This window comes from Chamaea fasciata, unplaced genomic scaffold, assembly GCF_029207755.1.
Source record: "Chamaea fasciata isolate MVZ Bird 193981 ecotype frontalis unplaced genomic scaffold, bChaFas1.0.hap1 SCAF_15, whole genome shotgun sequence".
Classification (NCBI taxonomy): domain Eukaryota; kingdom Metazoa; phylum Chordata; class Aves; order Passeriformes; family Sylviidae; genus Chamaea; species Chamaea fasciata.
Window position 1 is genome coordinate 14,075,792 of NW_027094100.1, and position 24,068 is coordinate 14,099,859.

The window sequence follows — 24,068 nt, forward strand, 5'->3', positions numbered from 1 at the left end:
ACTGTTTGCCCTGTGGATTCAGAAGAAACAAACCTTCACACTGAGAAACACACATGCTGCCAGGTTCTTTGGAGGCAATTACTCACAGGTCAGTGGGGTTTACAGACACTCATTTAAAACCAGCACAGCATTTGTCTTCAGCTTCACAGCCCTACCTTTCTCTGCTTTTAATTGGCTTGACAAGTTGCTTGCAATCATTACTCAACCTATTTTTCAAGTGATTAATAAAAATGACACAGAGGGAGGGGAGAGATTGCTCATCAGTGACCTAGTTAGTAGCTTTTTGGCTGAGCCCTCTCCTCCTGGATGGAATGCATTCTCTCCTCTACGTGTTCATTACAGGCGGATTGGGCAGCGATTGGATTAAGTCATATAGCCAAATAAGGCTGGGAGGAGCAGCTCCAGCCAAGGTGGGCATTAATCCCCCAGAGCAAGGCACCTCTCAGTGCTCCCTGAGTGCTCCCATCCATTTTCCCATTTCATAACCCCTGGCTCCTTCCCAGCGCTGTGCTGGCCGAGATGCCCAGCCAGTGCCACGGGCACTTTGGCATTCCTGGCATAAGGAGCACCCACAGCAGGGCTGGCAGAGCAAAGGCAGCTCCAGCAGCTCAGCTGAACATCCCAGCTCCCTGGAGAAAAGCCCTAGCATGGTCAGTGTTTCTGTTTGCTGATTTCCAACCCTGAACATGTCAGAAATCCTGTGGCTCCAGCAGCGAAGGCGCAGGAGCCTTTTGGTGATGAGCGAGCGAGAACAGAATTTCTGATTTCTCTGGCAGAAATCAGAGGGTGAACTGTGCACAGGGAAGCTCTGCCATAGGAAGGCAAGTGCTGAGGTCACTTGGTTGCTCGCTGGATCACTGAGGCACAGAGAAGTAGGGCAGCTTGTCCAGGTCACACAGCCCATTAGCTGCAGATAGAGGAAACTGGCTTCCTGTCCCGCAGTCCGGTCACTGGACCAGCAGCTCCCAGCCTGGCCCTTGGGCAAGGCTCACAGCCACTTCCTCCTCCTCCTCTTTACCCACTAGCCCCCTGCCCCTCTCCTACTCGTGTTCCAAATTTCATAACCCAATCCATCACTGCACAGGCATCAGACAGCTCGTGACAGTGGATCCTTCCTTTCCTTCCCCTCATTTCCACCCACAGCATCACCTTGCATGGAGCATCCATCCAGCTGGATCCTGCTTCTCCCTCCCAGCTCCTCTTCATGGCACAACCAGCTCTTGCTGAGGGCCCAAGCTGACAAATCCAGCTCCAAACTTCATCCTTTGTGTGTCACTGATATTCCCTCTTGCTATGGGGAGCCAAGGGTATGACGACAACACACCACAGGCTGTCCTTGCTGGGGCAAACTTCAGGAGAAATGTTGTTTTCAACAAACTGGACATTTCTCTCCTCAAATATCTGGAGTATTAGAACCCTGGAAATCCCACAGGTAATGCAAATTTCCAGGGTCAAGGCTATTCCTTCCAGGGAACCACTGGCACCCAGGTTCGGGTGGCACAGGGCTGCCACTCACTTGGGCCTTGCTATCCTCCTCCCCGGGGCCACGAAGCCAAATTGCACACAGCCTTCCTACTATTTAATCAGACTCCCCTGGGATGTCAGGAGAAGCACTATTCCCCCCTCTAGCCACTCTCCCCGAAGGAGTAACATCTCTGGTGGAAGAAAAGAAGTTGACTCTAATTTACAGCTGTCTGTCCTGGAATACAAAGTGTCCCAGGAGTAACAGTGCCTTAACAGTAAATCTGGGATGGTCACAAGGGAAATAAAACCTGAGGCCAGGCAGAGAGAGGCAATGATATTGGTCATAGTGTGATTCCAAAGGCACAGTGTACCTTCTCCAAACATGGAGGAGTTGGTGTTTTCCTGGCTGCTACTAAGGAGTATTTGAATAAAAGCAGCACAATAAAGGAGGGTGAGGGTGAGCAGAGAGCTCTGAAATACAAGGAGTGCAACAGGACAGGTGAGAGCTGGAGCCTCCCACCACTGACCCAAGGAACGGGAGGGAAGTTTCTCCATGATCCACACATCAGGAATCTGCTTCACTTCTAGAAAGAGCCACTTGGAAATACTTCACATTCCTGAGTGATGCTGCTGGGCTGCTGGCTTCCAAACTTCCAGCGTTCCACGCAAAAAGCTGGAAGGACCCTTTGGCCAGATCATGCCAATGGCACGTGAGGAAAGGGGGCCACGGCAGCCAGAGGGCACGGCATGGCTTCAGGGTTTTGTCCAAAGAAAGTCAGACCTGTTCCCCCTGCTTTGGGTCTCAGATTTATGACACAACAGCTTCGTTTCCCCAGAAACAAAACTTACCCAGTAACTTATTCCCACCCAGCAGCTCTGGCCATTCACTTCAACAGATGAAGAACCTGCAGCCCTTTGGATCCGAGGGTGGGCACTGCATCCACCTTCCACAGCTTCTCACACTGCGTGGGTGCTCTCTGAACACATCTGCCTTGTCCTCTGCCCTCCTTGTCCTAAGTCCCTGCTTCAGGTTTTAGCCTTTTTTCTCCCCCTTTCACAGCAAACCATCAGCCAGCCTCCTTCTCAGTCATCAGCCACAGAGAAAATACAGCCACTTACTCCAGAAAGCTGCAATTTACCTCGTCCTCCAACTCCCAGGAGGCACCCTCTGATCTCCAGGACCCCATGCCTAAGAGAGAAAATAATTATTCTTTCTTGAGGAAGCCCAAAGCTTCTCAAGAGATTCTCTCAGGAGAGCCCTCCTGGCTCCACTTGCCCTTTCAGCTCTAACCAACCACCTTCCAGAAACACAACCCTCCAAAGGTGAGATTCCTGCACCACCACATTTTCAGTGGTGCCAGAGCAGAAAACATTAGAGAAATCTTCTTTTCAATCTGTGTGAAGAAACATCAAGCAGGTCAGCAAGCTCTCCACTGCACCATGTCTCTCTTTCTCTGATATTTATCAGCTATGGAGCCCAGCAAACACGCTGCCCTACAAAGGAAGGAATTAGAGCTCTCCAGGAGACAGGAAGAAGGAGAAGGCTTGGAAAGACGTCAATGTAGACTTGAGTCAGGAATTGCAGATGACATCATGACACGACCTTCCTCTTCCTGCAAGCCCACACAGGGCACAGCAACTCCACACAAATGCCTAACACCTCGTGTTAGGTAATCCCCACGTTGCTACCCAAACATTCATTAAGCTCCTTACCTGCCTACCTCTCTCGGGGCTGCTAAGGATTACATCCTTCTGCAGAAAAGTGTCTGTCTCAAGGTCAGTCCGTGGCAGGAGCAGCATTACAGCTCCCATTCCTTCCCCCTTGCCTACAAAGCTGTGCTGCCTGTGCTGGGCTGGTTGGCTCCAGCATTTCACCTGCCTCAACTGGATGAGCCAGCAGGGTTGGAGGTGCATGGCCAGCTCAGTGTCAGCACACAGGAATTGTGGCATCTCTTGGCTTGTGCTCCCAGATTACGGTTTGCAGCAGAAGAAAGCCCTGCTGCAGCAGGATCACACTCTGCTGGGTTGGTACCATTTCCATGGGCTGAGAGCCACAAAACACACCCCACACGCTCTGGAGAGCTGTGGGACAAAAAGCTTCTGAAGACAGGTCTGGTGACAATCCTGCTGCTGTGCAGGATCAGTCCTGGGCATGCAAATGAATCCAATGTGGACAAAAAACACTGCTCCCTGAAACTTCTGGAGTTTTGCTTGCTCCCACACTCCTGACAGCCTTCTTGAGGCTATCCTGTTTCAGGCCAGGAACTGGGCTTTGATCATCCCAGTGGGTCCTTTCCAGCTGAGGATATTCCGTGATTCCATGATTCATGGTTTACTTCCATGAAAAGGCAGTAATTTCACTGCAGATCTTCTGCTTAAGTAATTAATTGCCTTGCAGGGGGCTCAGCTTTCCAATTAACAAACTTGTCACTTCAGATAGGTTCTTGTCTGTTATTACATTAAAAAAATAACCCAGAAAGAAAAAGCAAACACTGCCAGGAACAGTCTGTTTCTTCCTACAGTGTGCTGTGGCAGATGAATTAGCGTCGAGCAGCACCATTCATACCACAAGCACCACATTCATACCCTCCCACCCCTTCCCCTGGCTGCCAGTGCAAAGCAGACTAGATTAGTTAATTACATCTTTAATCCTTAATGATGGAATACTTGGAAAACTATTATTGATCTTACAGGACATAATTCATGACCTAATTAGGGTGATAAAACGGTGAGATTATCATCTAGCCAGCTATTAACGTCTAGCGCTGATCTGAGTTAATTAGAGAAGAGATGGGTGATTTCTATGCTTCTGATTTGCAACACAGCAGCAGAGGAATGAGGAGGCTGCTAAAGGCAGGACAAGGCATTCTGAGCCCTTAGACTACTCTCAACTCAACCAGCTATTGATCCTGCCCAGGAAAAACCAGCCACATTTAACCCTTTAGCTTAATTTCTTCTGCCATTTGAGTCATTGGCTCAGTGGGACAACAGTGTTTGATGCTGTTCATCTTTCAGAGATTCAAATGCGGTGCACAGACCTCCTCTGCTTTATCTTTTACTGAATTGAGGAAATTCATCTCCAACCTAAGTGATTCCAGACCAAGGTTCTTGGTCTGGAATCACTTAAGTTGGAAAAGACCTCCAAGATCATGGAGTCCAACCGGTGACCCATCCCCATCTTGTCACCCAGCCCAGTGCACTGAGTGCCACATCCAGGTACTCCTTGGACACCTCCAGGGATGGGGACATTCCAATGCCTGAAGTTTGCACTAAGTCTTCAGTCACTTTCATTCTGGACTAAAAAAAAAAAGAAAAAAAATCAAGCGGATCCTTGACTTGCAGAGTTAAACTCGCCCTCCCCTTAATGCCAATGATGGGTTGTGACTAAGAAAAGAAAAAAGCTCTTTTCCCCTCACCAGCCCTTCACTGTGCTTTTCCTGGGAAGGATGCAGCCCCACCTAAGTGCCAAGCTTGGATTTCCTTCATGGCTGCTCACAGGCCTGCCAGGGTCAGAAGATAAATCTGGAAGATGAGCAACTTGGGAGAGTTTTCTACCCTCCTCAGGGCTGGTCTCCCCAGGAAACCCGTCAGCAGCAGAATAGGATGTGCCTTTGGAATGTGTTACCTCTTCCATGAGCTTCCTGCAGTGTCTTGGTTTGACTTCCTAACTGGAGTCAGCTCCTGTGCACAGCCTCGGCGCTCATTAGAAATGCCCACACGAGTTATGACACGGCTGCTGTCCTCCCCACACAGGTAATGTTTGGGTTCAGGGCTGTGACTGTGATCCTCGAGATGAGGGTGTCATTTCTTGGCTGCCTGCCACCCAGACAAGCCTTCAGCAGCTGAGACTGTAAATGCTGCGACAATGGGCTGGTCAAGGAAAAACAGCTTTGAAGTTGGGCAAGAGTGGCCAAACCGAGATTTCGAGTAACACCAGGCACTGAGGTTGCTGCATTCGTGTGAAGGTGGAAGAAAGTCCAGCAGCGAGTATCTGGGGTCAGTGTGGTGCAGAGCAGACCTCCTTTCCTCATGTTTTCCTCGGTGTAACGGGGCTCTGAGGGAAGCAGGAGGGCTCAGCAGGGAACCTGCCACATCTCTGATGTGAAACACCAGGCCAAGTGCTCACCTTGCCATCAAAACTGTGCAGCTCTCCCCACCCAGCCTGGCTCTGTCAGGTGCTTGAAGGGAAATTTGACACAAAAGGAGAAAGAGCACAGCTGGCAGTGACAAAGCAGGGAAGTTCATCTCAGGTAAATGCACAGCTGTAATCATTCAGGTCCTGGCTGGCATTGGGAAACTTCAGTCTGGGTGAGGTACCTGTTGTAGGAGACTTTAAATACTAAAAAAAAACCCTTGAAGCTTGCAATCAAAGTTGATGAGAACAGTTTGCACATAAGGAATCTTCCATACATTTGTAAGTATTTGGATCATGGGTAAACAAGGCTCAAAAACCCCTTTTTGAGACAGTATTTCCCCTGCTATTTGCTACTACCCAGTTCAATGGCAGCACAGAGCTCTCACAGGTTCCACACCACGCAGAGCTCCCAATTCTTATTCCCAGTGATGAGGCTCTGCTGCCTCACAATGCACTGCCAGTAAAACCTGACTGAAAGGGAACCACAAGAGGCTCACAACAACTTGTACTGGGTTTCTCAGAAGAGAACCCAATGAGTAAGAAACGGAAAAAAGAAAAGTTTACTCCCGCTTTCGAAGTCGCTGAACTGGGAAGGTCTTGAAGTGACTTTCTGAAGTGTTTCCGCTCTTTTCACAAGGGCTGGGGGTGAATGTTCCCAGCAAGAGCCTGAACACTTGTAACTCATCAGAAGGAGGTTTTCCTACTCTTTTGTGTGAGCTTTTGTGTTGGACAGCCCCGTGACGAATCCAGGTTCCTGCAGTCATTTGTCCCAGACTCTTGCATGACATCCTCTCTCGATTTTTACTGCTTGATGGCCTGCAAACACCTCCTCCCCGCACAGCTCCTGCTGGGAAAGGCACTTACCACCTCTCTGAGGTTTCAATGAGGAACTTGCCAGCTGAGCATGCTTACAGCACTTCCCATTATTTTTTTTTGTGGAAAATGCATCATCTTCTTAAGGAAAAAGCAAGAAGAGACCTCAGAGAATTAAGCAACTGTGCTGTTCAAAAAGGAATTTCTAGTCAGGAAACTGCCAGTACATAAACACAAGTGCACTCCAATAACTGGGTCAAAACTAGGTAAATATTACTAATTCCTCCTGTAAAGCATTAACTGAAAGAAAAAAAGAAAGCCAGGCAAGAGGATGAAGAGGAGAGCAAGAAAAAGCAGTGCTTTACTTGAAGCAGTCTGTCTAGCTTTATTCTGTTTTTTTTTAAACAAGAAACCCAAGGAAGCTCAGCTCTGTGCAGTGGGTGATAAGATGACCCCGGATTTCACAAGCAAACACACGGAACTGAAGTCAAAGAAACAGTGAGCAAGCAAGAAATCTGAGATACCATCTCTGAAGTAAACTTGCAACAGGCGCAAAAAACGACCTGGAGCTTGATTACACTCCTGCTTTCAGTTAAACATTAGCCAGCATTAACATTATTCCTGAAATTATATTCTTGATCCAAGGCAGAGCTGCACAAGAACAATGAAAGGGACTCTTGGTTATCAAAATGCTCCATCTAACCAAGGTTTCAGAGCCTTTTTGCCCAGCACTGACATCTGTTGCTATCAGGACCATCATGTGAGCCTGAGAGAAGTTCCACCCCTCCCAACTATCCAGGAACTGTGCCTCACTCTCAGTGAGCTCACTGCCACATCAGCAGGGTGATGGAGAAGGTTTTCCTAGAGCCCAAAACAATGGTACATGTGTTAAAGAGTTACCAGAAGAAGTTTACTGTGAGGAAGGAAGAACATGAGAACAGGGGAGAAAAAATAAAAATCTGATTAACTCGGTGTTAGTAAGTGCTTCGTGCTTGTTCAATGAGCAACTTTTAAAAGTAGAAATGATTTCCATTTTTCTCAAAGCTGTCACCACCTGGGGCAACTTGTCCTCAGGCACAAAACCTGTGAACAAGGTTCCCTAGTAAGGCTCAACAGAAGAAAAAATTCACACATTAATGAAGCTACCTGCATGAATCACAGACTGAGCTCTGACATTACCAAAAAAAAAAAAAAAAGGCAATTATTGATATTAAACTAATAATTCTTTTTTTATGCAATCCATTTCTCCATGCTGCTAATTATGCAATCCAGCATGCAGCTAATAAAGGATCAAGCAAGTCTGGAACAGCTTCCTCTATCAAAAATAGTCCAGAACCAAGCTTGCCTATTAATTTTAGCAAATTAAAAAGCTGAATGGATGTCTGAGAATTTGGACTCAACCTAAAGGAATCCCAAACCCATTAGGCAACTAAGTGACCCAGTGAAATTACAGGAATATTTCTCTCAGATAACAGTAAAGCTGTAAAGATTCACATCCACACAAACAAGGGAAAACATGACTTTTACTTACATTTCAGTGGCTATGAATCCGGTGAGCTCAGACAGGAAGAGAAACAAAATGAAGAGACAGCAGCAGACAGAGACTGGAACAGAGGTAAGGAGAAGAGAAGGTTAGTTTTGGATGTCTAACAAAGACAAAAATTGGTTTTTGGTCGGATATGCCAACCACACACAATTGAGAATTAACAATCTTTAGAGTCCATGACCCAGAGGAGCCCACCAGAGCAGTGACTTCAATGCCATGCCAATATCCAAACATCCTGAGGGGTGTTTTCCAATCTTGGGCCACTTTTTCTGTCATGATTTCCATCTCCTGCATTCTCCACCTTCAGCACACAACGCTGGTCTGCCAACGCTCCCTTCCCCTTGACAACATCACTTCTTTGGAGCCTTGGCTCCCAGTTTTATCACTATGAAAACCTCCAGAAGGCAAAAAGAACCAGTACCTCCTTGCTCTGAAAGCACACAGTCCCCTAACGTGGTGTTTTGGGGATGAGGAGGCACTTTGGTTCTTTGTCAGGTTCCAAAGCTCTGTGTAAGGACAGCAGAGACGTGGCAACACTGGAATCGTGCAGCCAGTGCCTGACTTCTCTAATTTCTCTCCTTGCTGACATATTGACCCTGCAGAGAGGGAAAATCCCCACTGAAGGAACTGTGAGGTACCCAGACAACAAATCCCCATGTCTTTCCTAAGAATTCCAACCTGGAATTGCATGGAGGGAACCCAAAGTCACTGGAACGTTACTGTTTACTCTTCCCCAGGAAATTATTCAAACCAGGGACATTCAAGCAGCAGTGACAGTCACCCACACAGGAGGGGCTGGAAGGAAGCACAGCTGTGAATCCCATGGATCAGGGATGATTGGAGCAGACAAGGATGTGCCAGCTCAAGGAGACAGGGCTGCAGTGCGTGCCTCTGTGTTAAATACAATCCCCCAATTCACCATGAATCACTCACAGAAGGGCAAAGCAGGAGCTGACAGGTTCCTCCAGGGCTGTGACAGCCAGAGCACAACCCCTCCATCCCAGCACAGCTCTCGGTGAAATGACCACTTCACCAGAGCCACTAATTAGGGTTGAGAAATATATATTTTTTTAAAAAAAGCCCTGCTCCTCAACTTTATTCCACATGACCTGTACAGCCTGACTGCGCATTCCTTCTGGAAGCTCAAGTAACAACAGGCTGGGAACAATTTTACCACACAACAACGGCCCCAAACTCCCTGGGTAAAGAGTGTGAGAGGCAAGGGAAGGAAAGAGGCGCTGAGGGCAAGCACTGAGACAGACCCTTGAGTAACCTAAAGCCTTGTGCCACATTCTTCCAGTGCTCGGGAGGGAGAAATGCGTTGCTTCTCCTTCCTCATCAGAATAATTTCAACTGTAGAGCCATTTACTGACCCTCTCTAAAGTGCAAGGGATTAACAGAGATGTCAAAAAATCCACTAGCTAGGATGAGGAAAGAGAGGGAAAAAAACCTGAAGACCAGCAGGAAAACAGGAAGCAAGAAGGGATATTAATTCCTAAAGAGAAACCTCAGATGACCACACAGCTGCTCCCCAGTCTTGGCTGTCAGGACACAGAAGGTCACCAGGGCTGTGCCCCGGCTGAGCCCCTGGCACGGGGCTGGGGGAGGAGAAAGGTCTCCTTAAAGCACAGCAGCAAATTCTTGTGAGAACATCCACACCTACATAAGAGCCCAAAAAAAGCAACCAAGGCAGGACATGAGTAGATGATCCAGTGTTTGTGCTGCTGATCACTGACAGAGAGACACGAGATCTCTGATCTCTGGCAGTTGCAGGGCAGAGTGTTTGACGTAGAAAACTCTTTTTTCTTTAATTGCTTCCCATTTTCCTTGCTGCTTGTTATAATCCCATAAAGGCTTTCCACAGCACCAGCCAGACCTCTCTGCTCTCCAGCACTTCTAGGAAAGCCTGCTACTACTAACCCTTAACTAAATTCTCTCCCAGAGCTTCCTCTCTCTTCCAATTTTTAAACTTCCTTCTCTGCCAATTCTACAATCAAAATATCTTCTTTTTCCAGTACTCGCTTCTTCAAGTCCATCTTCAGTTCAGGTCTTGCAGTGACAGTTTGTGACAATACTTACCAAACACAGCACAGTAAAATCCCACTAACCTGCACCTCAACAACCCCATAAGAACGCCCTGAAGAGCCTGGCAGGGACTGACTTCCAAAGCTCCTCAATGCTTTTCCCAGTCTTCAAACCACAGCGTCAGTTTTGAAGCTGTAAAAGAGATTACTGAGGTGGACATGAGAGGGGAATATAAAATCACAAGCAGCCTGAAGGAGGTGAGTGGGGAACAACCACTCACTGTCCCTTCCAGTATGGGAACCACAGGGAAAGGAGAGGTTAAAAACAAGAGAAGGTTTTCCTTTACACAACTGAATTCTGAGACTCTTGACTTCGGATGTTTAAGAAATAAAAGCTGTTAGATTACAAAAAGGAATAGGACATGCCCTGAGGAAGAAATCCACTGAGGGATACTAAACACAATGGAACCAACTGCAGCTTAGGAAGCTCAGGAGCCAACTAAGCAAAACCTGGTGAAGTGTTTAACCTGCCCGTCCTGCTCTTTCTCAGGCATCTGCTGCTGGACACTCTGGGAAAGAGGACACTCGCACTGACTGTTAAACTCTCCCGACACACACACATTTCCAGGGCAGGGGGAGTTTTTGGCTTGAGACTCATGTGACAGCATTATCAGGTACTCTCTCCAGAGGCAGCATTTCCTCAGCTGCAGAACAGGAGCTCCTCTCTCAGCGTGGAGCTGCAGGCACAGACGACATTCCCAGCACAGGAATTTATGCACGGGGTGCTTCAGCTGCTTCTTTCACAGTGAAGGCTTTCACTTGCTTCCATGCAAATGTGCAGTCCTGCCACCCACATTTGACAAGTGTATTATATTTGGAAAAGTAGATTAAAGGCTGGGACCAGACAGAATCAAACAATTCATACATAAAGCTTCGCTTAACTGCAAGAGCACGGCGACGTTCCCACAGAGCTCCAACAACATCTGAGACAGGTTTTTTGGAGCTCTAATATGATAACATGATCAATAAATCAAAGGTTGCTGGTGTAGACACACTGCTGTTGGCTAATCTGCAATCCCAAAAGGATGGGAAACTCTGCCAAGGTTTTTATTCCTGCACTAACCTTTTTGTACTTACTCCTTCTACCACATACCCCGTCTGCGTACATTCCTGGCTCTGCCTCCCCACCCCAGGAGAAACGAGAGAAAGGCAAAGTGTTTAACACACCACACAGACTGAGAACGTGGAGCCATGTCTATATTAAGGCATAAAGTTAATAGTATTTATCATTCAATGGAGCGAGCTGTTACGAAGAGCAAGGAACGGGTCCTGTTACAGGCGCCATGTGAATCATAACTCGGATATTTCCTGATGTGTATTTAAAACTCCAGCCCCCAAACAGCACCGAGTATTTCTGGATAACATTTCCATGTGTGCATACAACATGTGCATGCAAACTATGCATCCACACCGATGGGGCTGGAGAGCAGGATGGTGACAGCAGCTGCCCGGGCTGCAGGCTCCTCTCCAGAGCCCCACTGCTCCTGTCCAGCCAGATGCCAACTGTCAGGCAGCCAGGAGTGCTGCTGCTGCTGCCTCTGTACCCAAACATGGCCAGGTTGTCACCACGACTGTCACAGTGGCACCACTGACACGCTACACACATGGGAGGACCTGCAGAAAGTGATGGAAGAGGGACAACAGCACGATGGGGATGCTGCCTGAAGAAGGGACTTTCATTGAGGAAAAGGAATGAGTTCTAAAGTTCTAAACACTTCCCAGAGAAATCCACAGCAGTGGCTGTGTTGTTCTGGACAAACCTCACTCCAAATAAATGGCAGTGGATTGTTTTTGTTCCTCCATTCCTAAAAAAATTGTTTGTAGCTGAGTGCTTGCCACACAGATCTGAAGGGTGCTGTATGCAGCGTTCACTGCAAAGCTGGGAATTAAAAAGCCATACCAATAAAGCCTCAACAACACTCCAGCTGGCTTCTGAACTTGCTCATGTTCAAGATCACCTTCTCTTCTCCCTCAAAATTCCCCAACCCTTACTCTCCCTTAGCTGCTCCTTCCCTAAAAGCATTGGCCCCTTCAGCCCTGGCTCCTTCAGCCCTGGTGTCAGGAGCAGAGCTGCTCTTTTCCATCTCTTTTCTTCTGTAATCTGATCTGTGCCTTCCTCCCTAATAAACCTCAACCTTCTTTTGAAAACAGACTTTTTTACAATCCAAAACCCACTGCTGAAATCCTGTAGGAAGTCCACTTCTATTCCAGAAAGCCTTCAGCACCAGTAGTGATACTGAACTAAGGTTTCAGCAGAAATCATATGGAAAAGGCCTAAATTAATAGCTGGATATTACAGACTATTTTATATCTGCTCTGTAAAACTTGGGAGGACTTAAAGAAAGCCAAAATAAAGCTGCAGTCATAGTAATTCCGCATGATTTCTAAAGCCTAAAAGATTTTTTTTGAGAGACAGAACCTTCCCCTGCACTCAAGCCCCCAGTGTTAACACAAGCTGACTTCCCTAAAGCATTTTATCACCAGGTCATGCAACTTTCCCAGGCTTCCAAGTGGCCTGGCAATGGGCTGCTCTCATCCATGGCCTCCTACAACACCTGAGATTAGTGGCTTTCAAATTACAAGCCACAGGCTTGGTCAGACAGAAGAGCCCATTAAAAAAGCTGCTCACAGGATCCTCTCACAGGCCAAGCCACCAGTTTGTGGTTCAGAAGCTTCTATCAGGCTGCCTAAAAACACTCTGAGAAAAAGAAGGAGAACCAGTTAGAGAAGAAAATCAAAGCCTGAGAAGCTGCAAATAACAATAGAGAGAAAAGAAGTCAGCTAATAATTGTAAGTAAGAGTCACAACCTTCAAGCCTTCCCACAACAGACTTATCACTTGAGCTGTTTACTGCAGATCTGAAAGCCTAAACTCGATGGCCTTTGATGGTTTTTTTTTTGCTTCTAAAATACACTTTTGCAGGTGATTCATAACAAGACAAATTCCCAAAGGGAGCCCAGTGGCAGTGTGGGAACTCTTAAGTTTCCAAAACAGAAGAGAAGGCAGGATCACTCACAAGTTCAAAGTGTTCTTTCAAAACACTAAATCTCATCCGCCTCTGAATTCCCAAACAGTTTGAGTCAAGCTCTTTGTTCACAGCTTCAGCAAACCCAAATGGGAGCTGGGATACAAGTAATTCAGTGGCCAGGAGAACTCAGGGGACAAGGACTCTGAGAGTAAATATTTAGGGAAATGTTTTATCTTCACAGAAGCACAGGATAGCTGAAGCTGGCAGGGACCTCCCTGGAGATCATCCTGTCCAACTCCTCTGCTCTGAGCAGGCTGCCCAGGGCCAGCTCCGGCTGTTTGGAGCATCCCCAAGGACAGAGACTGTTGGAACTCTGGAGGCTGAAAATTTCGGGCCTTGGCAGAGAAAAAGAAGCCAGCACCATCACAAGAGACTCCACACCAGCCTGGGCAGCCTGCTCTTGGACCATGCCCACGAGGAGTCTCTTCAGCTCAAGGAGGGCTTTCCTTTGTGTCCTGATTCACTGGCACTGACTCAGTCCTGCGTGCTGTCACCAAGGGATGTGACATCACTCACGTCAGCAGTGACATACAGGACTACTGACCCATCTCCCAGCGTGGCTGAGTGGGGCACAGCTCCCTGATCAAAGGAAGTCCCTGCTCAACAGGACAGGAAAGCTGCATGAGGAGGGTAATGACAGGCCTGGCAGGATCAGCCTGATCCGTGTTTACCAAGCCCTCTGCCCAGGCAGCTCGCTGCACATAATTGTGTGAAATGGCATTACTCAGCTTCCAGCCTCCCTCAGGAGCAGGAAGGAAGGAAAAGGGGCCCAAGGCAAGAGATGTGTATCAGCCAAAGTCTGGGTATTGATACATGGGAGTGAGAGTGGATCGCTATCAGTGGTTGGGACTGGAGGCTCTTCAGGGCCCCTTCCAACCCAAACCACTCTGTGATGCCACAATTCTGAAATCACACAAGCTGTTCCACTGTTTGATGGGCAGAACAAGCTGCCTCAGCAACAAAAGGACACCCTTCCCAATGCTTAACATCCCTTCAAAAAAATTCCCTGCAGACAGAGAGGCCAAACAATCTTTAATTTTAGACCAGGGCTATGCAAGGACATCAAAAAGAAGTTACTTACTAATGGCCCCTGTGTAGGTTGGCTGTGTAAGGTCTTTTGGCACCTTCCTGTAGATGTCAAACCTGAAAAAGGAAAAGCACCAGCCATAAAACAGGTGGAACATTTCAATACATTTCAAGCCCCCACAGGGATGAACGACGCTGAAGTTTTTTTTTCCATCCAGCTTTCCAAAAAACATTTTTTTTTCAGTAGGCAGGAGGACATGAGAAGGAAAAACAAAACAAAACAAAACCCTTTTTCTTTTGTACAATTATGTAACTGTGCTCTGTCTTGGCTCCCATTTCCAAAGCACTTCCCTCCACCTCCCTGTTGAGGATCTGTGCAATCCGAACTGTGAGAGCAGCCAGGCAAGAAGTCATGCTGGACAAGTTTATAGACCACTGTAAAAAGAAAAGGATACTCAACAGACTCCTGAATAAAGATGTCTGGCAAAAAAAAACCCCAATGAAACACAACCTACATTGCCCCTTGTCATTTGTATCCTGCAGAGCCAAAAATAGACAACCCCTAAGTCAGTAATCCAGGTGTTGAGACCAAAAAAACCCATCCCTTGGACATTGGATACAACAACAGAAATTAACCCAACAGGTTTGTTCCTCCCCCAGCAAAACCCAGCTTAATATTAGACCCTTGTTTTGATTCAGTCATAGCTTTTAATATCCACAGGGCTCAGCTTTGCTATTTTGAACTGCCCATGGTTAAACTCTCCCTGCCCTCGTGTGTTGGCTGTATTATTTCCTACCACCTTGTGCTCCTGCACGCCCAACCGCAATGCAGCTCTGACATCAGTTTTTCCATCACTCAATAAAAATTAATTAATGCATTAAAAAACACCCACCCAGCCACCCTGAAAAAGGAAGTGACCGGTTGTCCCTCAAAATAGACTTTTTTGGATATGCCACAGGCCGGGTGAGAGCTGATGCTTTTTCCAGCCCTGGAGAGGGCTTCCAAATTCCCAATTTACACTGCACCAAGACGAAACACCCCCGTGTTTATTCAGTAGCTCCTACTACATCAAATATTGTACTGGGAGTTTAAAAACTAGATGATTGTTCTTTTCTTTAGCCCTAACTGCTGAGATAACCCTGAGGAACTGCAGGAACAAAACAGCATTTGCCCTGCAGGAGATCAGGAGGACGCTGCGCCTCGCTCAGGAGTTGAAGCTGGAGGAAGGAAGGGGAGGGAATGGAGAGCAGGTAGAAAGATATTTCAGCTGCCCAGCTGGAGCCCTGAATAAGCTGTGCCACCATTTAACACCCCAACAACCCTCTGTGAGACACCTGAGAGCACTGCTGCACAGGAGCTGTGTTTTCACGACCCTGCTCACTGCTGGTCTCCCAAACAGACCAGCAATATTCCCCGACCAAATAATCCATGTATGGTTTTCCAGCTGCCCCGAGAACATCTGGAAAGTGCTGTTTGCATTCTTTCCACATCCACCAGAAGCATCAGGATGGTGAAAGAACCCAAAGTAGCTGATGACATCATGGTCTCTCGCACAGGCAGAGAGGAAGCTGCTGCTCTCCCAGCCCATTAAATGCTGAAAGCTGGCGTCGTCTGGCCAAAGTCACAATAATAGATCAACAAGGCTAAAAAAGCTGAGAGAGAAACAGGGGGAGACAGAGCACGTGAGCGCCGGGAGCTGCTGAGTGTGAGCGAACACTCAGAAATAGGAAACTGCTCCAGGCTGGATGCAGCAAAAACAGCAGCATGTGGATACTATAAAAGGAAGTTTGTTCTCACCGGCAGAAATATTTACTAGTATTGAAATGATGGCCCATCACAGCATTAAAAGCAAAAAAAAATCCTGCTTTTTAAACAGCTCACTGGAAAGCTGATGTCATATGAGGCAGAGTTCTCTCCTCTCAGATTGTCATTTGATCACGTAAGTAACACCCAAAACCACAAATTAACTTTTCCATGGCCTAAGTAAGCTTGGATTGGGCAGAGACACTAGAAAAAGTTCTGGATTCAGTTTGATGGATGAAAGCAGAAGCTTGAAGGATGACATCCAGAACCTGATCCAAGCAGAAGGGAAGGGAAGGACAGAAGCTGTATAAAAGCTTGCACAGGGATGCTGAAATGGCCACAACAATCAAAAGGACAAGTTTGGGATAAGGGGCAAACACTGCTAGTTAGATTCTGCTCACTGATGTGTGACACCAATGTAAATCCAAATGGTCACCAGCCCAAAAGAAGAAGGACTGGCTGTGTGCAAGTCTCCTGGCAGAAAGAACAACCCACTGCTTGGAAAAGACACATTGTGAGCTAGGAGGGTTCATAGTCTGGCAAAGGAACAACAGTCCTCAGGGGTCCAGGCAACTTCTCAACAGGCATCTGATGCTGGCCACAATTCATACAATTTCCTCAGTCTGACCCCCGTTAGTGGAAACAGCAGTGGGGTTTATGCACTTAGAGAAGGGCAAGGGGGAAGCCCAAATGACACCACAGTTTGAGGAGAATGATGGAGATGGCATGGCCAGGACAAAAAGCCACCTTCTTCACTCTATTTAGAAGATAAGAAATGCAAAGGATCCAGCGACAGCCTGAAAAGTGTGTTTGTGAGACAGCAGAGATCAAACGCTGGCAGTGAGAACAGAACCCCAAAGAAGGCTTCATTAATTACATATCATTATAAAAGTAAGTAAATCAAGCAAATGTCTCCAACAAATCTGTGGAGCTGACAAGAGTTACTGTAACAGGAGACCCTAAGCCCCAAGAAATGAGAGATTTGTGGCAGCTCCTATCAGACCTAAGGGTTAAAAATCTGCCTCCACTAGAAAAACCTTTCCCCTTTTGCCACTGGCTCCTTGCCTACCTCCCAGAACTGAAAGCCATCCCAGGAGAACACTTACACTGTCCTGGGAAGAGAAAAGAATGAGGATTAGACACCAGAGATGATTTGTAATGCATGAGGGAGGAGGCAAAGGGGAACAGGTTTTACCTGCCCTCGGGTCAGACGTTCCTGCAAGCACCTGCAGTAAAAATTCCAACAAGGCTCCGGGTTCCTGAGGCATTGGTCACCTGGAGGAGTATTCGTACCCCGGGAACAGAGAGGAACCTTGTGCTGTGTTGCAAGAGCTGCCTCCCAGCTCCTCCAAGCAGTGGAAGGAATTAGTAATGCTGCAAGGAGATGTGCAGAGGGGCTGCAGCTGCCAGCTCACAGGGCACAGACACCCTGTGCCACGCTGGGCAGAGCCTGGGAGTCATCTTAAGTGACCAGGAGAAACCTGGGTGTAGATTTACAACTCCTCAGTGAACTCCCTTAACCTGCAGCTCGTTCTGCTTTAGGAAGGGAGACATCACTTCACACTCCCGGAGCAGGCACATGTGCATTTTCCACCGCACGTTGTTTATATTTAGCTTTTTGGCAAGTTTCTTCCTCCCCTCAGAAAGGCAAGGCTTGCAAGGTGAAGTTGTATCTTTGAGTTTGATCAATTAACATCGTTTCAGAGTGGAAACAACAAACTTGCTGCTGGGAAAAGTTCTTCCTCCAGGTCATACGTGTTCTCATAAAGGGAAGGCTGGGCCTTGCAATTCCAGAATATGAGGCTAAAGATAGAATTAGGCTGTCATCAGTGAAACAAAGGAATTTCCTGACACATCTACAGTGTCTTTTCTTTCAGTGGAGAGCAGGGTTGCAAACACAGAAATAAAAAAAGCCCGTTTGGCAATGTCAGAGGTTCGCAGGAACCAACATTCATAACTAACATGAGGGGATGCTACAATATTCATCAATCCAAGAGTTGAAAGGACACAGAAAAAAACTTTCTCACCTTCCTGGTTGGAATGTCAACAAACTGGTCAAACAGCATCACAGAGACGAGCAGGGGTCATTGCTGGCTAGGCTCAAACAGAGAATTCACCAATCTTTGTGTGATTAAGGCAGGTGTGGGGCAGAACTGCAGCTCTCTGATGGACAGGAGTGCCACAGTCCTTTTGGAAAGAGCGAGGTGAAATCCAGCTGGTGACCTCAAAGGAGCCAAACCAAAGGGTGGCAGATTTTGAGTGCCAGTAAGTGTCAGAAGGATTTCAAAAGCTGTTTCTACACTAATAAGCGCTGCTGATACTCAGATTTTTTTCTTCAGACAGAGGTGTATCACAGAATCACAAAATGGTTTGGGCTGGAAGGGACCTTAAAGCGCATCTCATTCCAAACCCAGCCATGGGCAGGGACACCTCCCACTGTCCCAGGTGGCTCCAAGCCCTGTCCAACCTGGCCCTGGCCACTGCCAGGGATCCAGGGGCAGCCACAGCTTCTCTGGGCACCCTGTGCCAGGGCCTCAGCACCCTCACAGGGAAGAATTTTTTTCTAATATCCCATCTAAGCCTACTCTCTGCCAGTGTGAAGCCATTCCCCCTTGTCCTGTCACTCCAGGCTCTTGTAAAGTCTCTCTCCATCTTCCTTGTAGCTTCTTCAGGCGACAACTGCGTCACCCCGAAGTGACACAATTGTCTCCTCTCCAGGCGAACTATCCCAGCTCTCCCAGCAGAGCTGCTCCATCCTCTGCTCATCCCGGAGCCTCCTCTGGGCTCTCTCCAGCAGCTCCAGCTCCTGCCTGTGCTGGCCCCAGGGCGGGGGCAGCTCTGCAGGTGAGGTCTCACCTGGGCTGTGACTGACAGCGCTGGATGAGTGGCAGGGAGGGCAGAGGACCCAAACACTGCAAGTTTTTGCTGGAGCTGATGCTTCACCTGCCTCCCCTGAGCAGAGGATGAGCTCAGTCCCTCAGCAGGAGCTGCCACAGGCAGGGCTGCCTGCCAGGGCTTTATGTACACTTGCCCAGTTTCATGTTTGGACCCGAAATATTTCAGGAAATGAAGTAATAAATACATTATTTCACTGAAGATTTCCACACCTCCAGACAGAAGAATCCTCTCTGACATCTCTGGAAATCTGAGAAGAGCTTTTTTTAACAACTCTCTAAGATGCTGTTAAGTTTTTCATGAACAAGAAGCAAAGAATGTGAGGCAACTACCAAAACCCCAACAACTTTTAAGTAGAACTAACTAGACAATGGGTAAATTTAAATGTCCTGTAGCAAAGGGAAACCCTGATACTCAAAGGAGTTCATATCAGAGACGGAAAAACACTGATTCCTCCTTCAGTTTCCAGCATTTTGCCCATCCCTCCCTGGCACAAAGACCGGAGGGATGCACTGGCCACGGCAACCAGGGCTGAATTTCTCCCAAAATTACTGATGCCCTGTGTGGAGTCCCTGCAAAGACGTGAGCAGCACTGGAATGTTTTCATGGACCATTCTGCAAGGTCTGCTTTTATGATTTACCTGAGGGGCCAGGGAAAGGCTCTTTTGGAGCTCTTGGACTGTAGTTTGGATTCCAGTTAATCACATTCTCGTGTGGCACTTGCTCACAGAACAGAATTCAGGCACTGTAAATCAGCAGCAAAAAGATGAATTTTTGTCCCTTTCCAAAAAGTAATGCTCACAGACAGGGGAAAAATGGTTTTGTTCTTCAGGCAGATTATGTTTTTCCCCAGGAGAACCAAGTATCTAAACATCAGTCTTCTTTCTGAAGCACACTGGCTCTATCGTAGGTACTTCAGCACGTCCTGAAAGTTAGAGGCTGCGAGCATTCTTTACAACAAATTACATTTTTGATGTCAAAGATGATTTAAAAAAAATAAAAACCCAACCAGTATCATGGCTGACATTCCACTTTTGGCAGGTCAGTGGTGGTGTAAATACACCATTGTCATCTTGGCTCAGCAGAAAGGGTCCACGGCTGTGAATCACCCAGAAGAATGTGGGTGTTGAAACAACGCTTGATTCTCCACCTCCCATGTTCACCAGCTTGGAGAAGTGGCATCTATTTTTCAGCAGATACCACATTTGGAGCTGAGGTCACTGATTCCTGACATTACTCACTCTCAGTAACGAGCCCAGTGTGGAGTGAACAACTACTTGAATTTTATTACACACCAGTAGCTTTGAGATCTCTCTGAATAAACCAACCTGGTGCTGCTGAACCAATTTGTTTCGCTAACAAAAAAACTTGAAGTGACTTGCAGGGACAACACATTTTCCAGCAGAAACAGAACTTCATAGCGAAGTTAATCAAACACCTGGCAACTCTACAGCAGAAGGGACTAAACTACACCAAGGGGAAATCATCAAATACAGAGAGAAAAGTTGACTTTGAGGGTGTGGAGTCTCCTTTGCTGAAGATATTCCAGAACTGTCTGGATGCAAAAGGTTGGACCAGGTCCCTGACCCATCCTAGGATACTATGATCCTAAAAAAAGGGATTACGGGTCAGTAGAAATGTCATCCCTGATTGTTTCCTTCTTGGTAAGAAACATGACTTCCCTGAGAAAGAGATGAGCGGCAGGTTGAAAGAGAGAAAGGCAAGACAACTATGATACATTAGACATGGGGCGGAAACAAAGAATAATACACCTTTCCAGGCTGAGATGGCTTCCTGGATCAAGAAAAAACCCTCACCAGTTGAAAAGACAGCACAAAAAACCCCGAAGAAATAACAACCTCTCTCTTCAGCCCTTCAGTGGGAGGCTGATTTCTGTGGAGACCCCTCTTCTCACACAGAATTTCTGGATCTGCAGTACAATCAATTCACCCCCAAGGCAGTTAGCAGGCAGGAATAAGTCTGTCTTTCCACAGCCCCTTTGAAAACACGGCCGTCACATCAAAACCACTCTCCTTTTTTTTGCTCTAAACCTCTCACAGCAGCCAACTCTGCGTTTTTTAGGCAGGGTTAAGTTTTCCATCTGCTCTGTAAAGTGAAAGAAGATCAAGCTGGCCTCTGAGGAACTATTTCATGCCAGAACTGTTTCCTTGCCACCGCACAGGGAATACAAGCGGGTTAAAGCAGTTACCAAACCTTGTTTACCCTTCTGCTTGTTTGCTGGCAGTGCCCCTCCCCATTTATCAGCAAGGACCTGCAAACTGGAGATAAATTCCAGTGAAATTTCGCTGCTGGTTTTCACCATTTGTCAAGTCCTCCTTGCCAAAAGAGGGTCAGAGCGTGGCTGCAAACCTCAAATCTCAAGAAGCCAAGAAGGCATGAGGTCACTATTTGTCCACACACACCAATTCCTGGCTGAACAAAGAGCCTGCCTGTTCTTCACAAAGTCCACTCATGACATACTCACCAGTACACCCAGTTACAACGTGGAACAGAGAATTTCTAGCCTTACACGCCGTACTTGTCGTGCCCAAGAAATGACACACAGCCCATGCAGGCTTTGAGTTTTTTAAAACTCAGTCTTGAAAAAAAAAAGTGCTTTTTGTCAAAAGAAGATGAAGTACTCTATCTGTTACACTGGTTTTCTTCTTCAGGTGGACAGAAAAACTGCTGCATTGTGCATTCCTGGGATCATCCATTCAAAACAACAATCCCAGATGGCTTTTGATAAAAACAACATCAAAAAAAAAACCTGTGGAAGATACACAGAGAGCAAGGCAGGTGCCAAACACAGCCCTGGAGAGTCAAGTCCATGCCAGCATCCATTTGGTTTTTGATAAGAGTCACTTTGGGGCAGGTCTGTCTGATAACAGCCTTGAAAACATCCACTGCCTTTACTTTGAGAGCGTCTGTCATTTAGACATCCTAAACAAATTCATTTTTTAGGCCACATCCCTCAGAATTACACAAGCCTCTCTAATTACTTCATGTAGATATCAGTGAATCCAGCCAAGTGCAATTTCTGTTTAAGTGCCTTTAAAGAGACGAATCATCCTCAGCTCTGAGGATTGGTTTTTCCTGGAGACAAGGACATAACCTTGGGATTTGTCACTCACACACTTCTGCTCTTCCTCCTACCATTTCCTATCTGCCTCCTCGAATCTTTTTGCTGTTTTACTGCACACCAGAGAGCAGAGATGGATAAAATCCCCTTTATTTGGGCTCCCCACAGGACCAACAGGACAACCAAGGTTTGTGTCACTGGGTCTGTTTTGAAGCTTGATTTCACAGCAGAGGAGCTGCAGCAGCAATTCAGGAAACCAAGGCAGGTGTGAAGCAAGAGGAGAACGAGCAACCTCAGCCCCACTTCAGGAAACACGTCTGAGTGCACGTGAAATGAGCTGGAACAACGGCTCTGAAGAGTCTCCCCCCATCCCACCACACAGCCTTGTCTCCTCCTATTCCTGCTGCTCCCACCTCTGGAAAACCCTTTCCTAGAGACAGCACAGAAGAGTTTATGGACCGTGATTCATTCAGTAGCTGCTACTATTAAGGCTCTTATAGCAGAGATACCAATTACAGCTGAGAATCCACTTTGCATAAAACACTTCATCATTTTTCAGGAGAACATGGGAAGCAGAGAGAAACTTAGTCATGGTAAATATGACTTGGATTAAGTCCATCTGACATCCGAAGATGACTGTGCACAAACAGACTCCCTTTTCTCTCTCCAGGAACACTTCAGGGGAGGTTGGTGTTACAAAAGGCAGATCAGAAGCTGTCTGACCCTGTTTCAGGAGCTTTCCTTGTCCCCTTCCCCAAATCAACGCAGCTCGGAGGCAGAAAGGGAGGAAAAAACCCAAGCTATATTGGTTATTTTTCCATGTGAATTCGTGGTATCAAAAGGAAGCTCTGCCTGCTGTCAGAGCACGATCACTCGGGCTGCAGACACAAATGGAAACGCCCTGGCTTTAATCCCCAGCGGTATTTCTAGAGAAACCTTCCCAGCAGAGGCATGCTGCTTAGTGACAAGGAGCTTTCCTGTGTGCTCTGCTCACTGCTCAGGCAGCTCCTCTGGGCATCTCAGCAAAGACTGAGAATTAGAAGTACCCAAAGAGAAAAAACTGGCTCCCTCCAGCTCTGGCACGGTGAGGTCTGTGATCAGCACACCCAAGGATGGCATTCCCCATCCTCTCCCCAGCACCCAAAACGTAAATATGAACTAAACCAGAGTCTCAGGCTGTAGTTTCTAGATCAGGAACGGAGACCTGGAGCTCCTGGAGCAGATCCAGCAGAGGCTGAGGAGCTGAGGAAGGGACTTCATGTCTTGAGACAGACCAAAAAAAAAAAAAAATGGGGCTAGAAAAGAATAAGAGAAACTAAGATGGCACAGAGAATACTCCAGGGTCACAAAAAAAAAAAAAAAAAAAAAAATTTAATAAAAAAATCCAATCACTTAGCTAAGAACGTCCAAGTTAACAGGCTGCAACTGTTCCTCTGTTTCCTTGGGTCACTGCTCCCAAACAACGGCTTTGGGACAATTCATCCCGGCTTTGTCAACAAAGCTGCTGGGCACCAGTAGCCCAAGCACACCAGCTGAGGAGTACAAGCCATCGGGTGGCTTTTAACCTCTCCAGAGGCCATTTAGCCCCAAATAAAACCAAGTAGGCTGAAGACACAGTCTCACTCCTCCAAAGACAGGCAGGTACTTCTATCAGAACACACTTTTCCGGCTTCACTCCCTCCCACAAAGCACATCAGACACTCCTGGTAGGATCTCGAAAAGCAAAGCTGTTCCTTCTGTAGAATGGATGGATCCAAAGCCACCAATTTAGCTTTCAGTGTGACAGCTCAAGCTGAGGGAAATCCTGAGGTAGAACAAACAGCACAGCCGTGTCAGGTTTGCACACACGGTGCTCTTTTGATTAGCAAAATACCACTTACTTAAAAAATAAAAATAAAAATCCCAGACGCCTGTCTGAAGTAGTTGGGGGGAGTTTTACTGCTCACAATTGTTGAAACCATCCCCAGAACTCCTGTGCCCAGGAGCAGAGATGAAAAGATTAAACCTCTTTACTTGTCACATTGATCTTATTCAGCAGTGTAACAGCTGGGGCGTGCAGAGATGGAAAGATCCCATTCTGTGTGCCTAAGGAGAGAATATGTGAAGTAAAAGAGTAAAGAAGAAAGCTGGAGAACAGCTGGGATGTGGGACACAGGTAAGACAGGAGCAGGACGCAACTCCCCTCTGCCCA

The 24,068-nt window shown here is 47.0% G+C and overlaps 1 protein-coding gene across 1 annotated transcript in view; it reads right to left on the reverse strand.

Annotated features, from left to right (window-relative positions):
- Nucleotides 1–24,068, reverse strand: part of ERGIC1 (endoplasmic reticulum-golgi intermediate compartment 1) — a 56,082-nt gene that overhangs the window by 21,804 nt on the left and 10,210 nt on the right. The window contains exons 2-3 of the mRNA XM_066196826.1: nt 14,152–14,213; nt 7,944–8,016 (exon numbers count right to left, since the gene is read on the reverse strand). Coding sequence (XP_066052923.1) covers nt 7,944–8,016; nt 14,152–14,213 — 135 coding nt within the window. The remainder of the gene's footprint in view (nt 1–7,943; nt 8,017–14,151; nt 14,214–24,068) is intronic.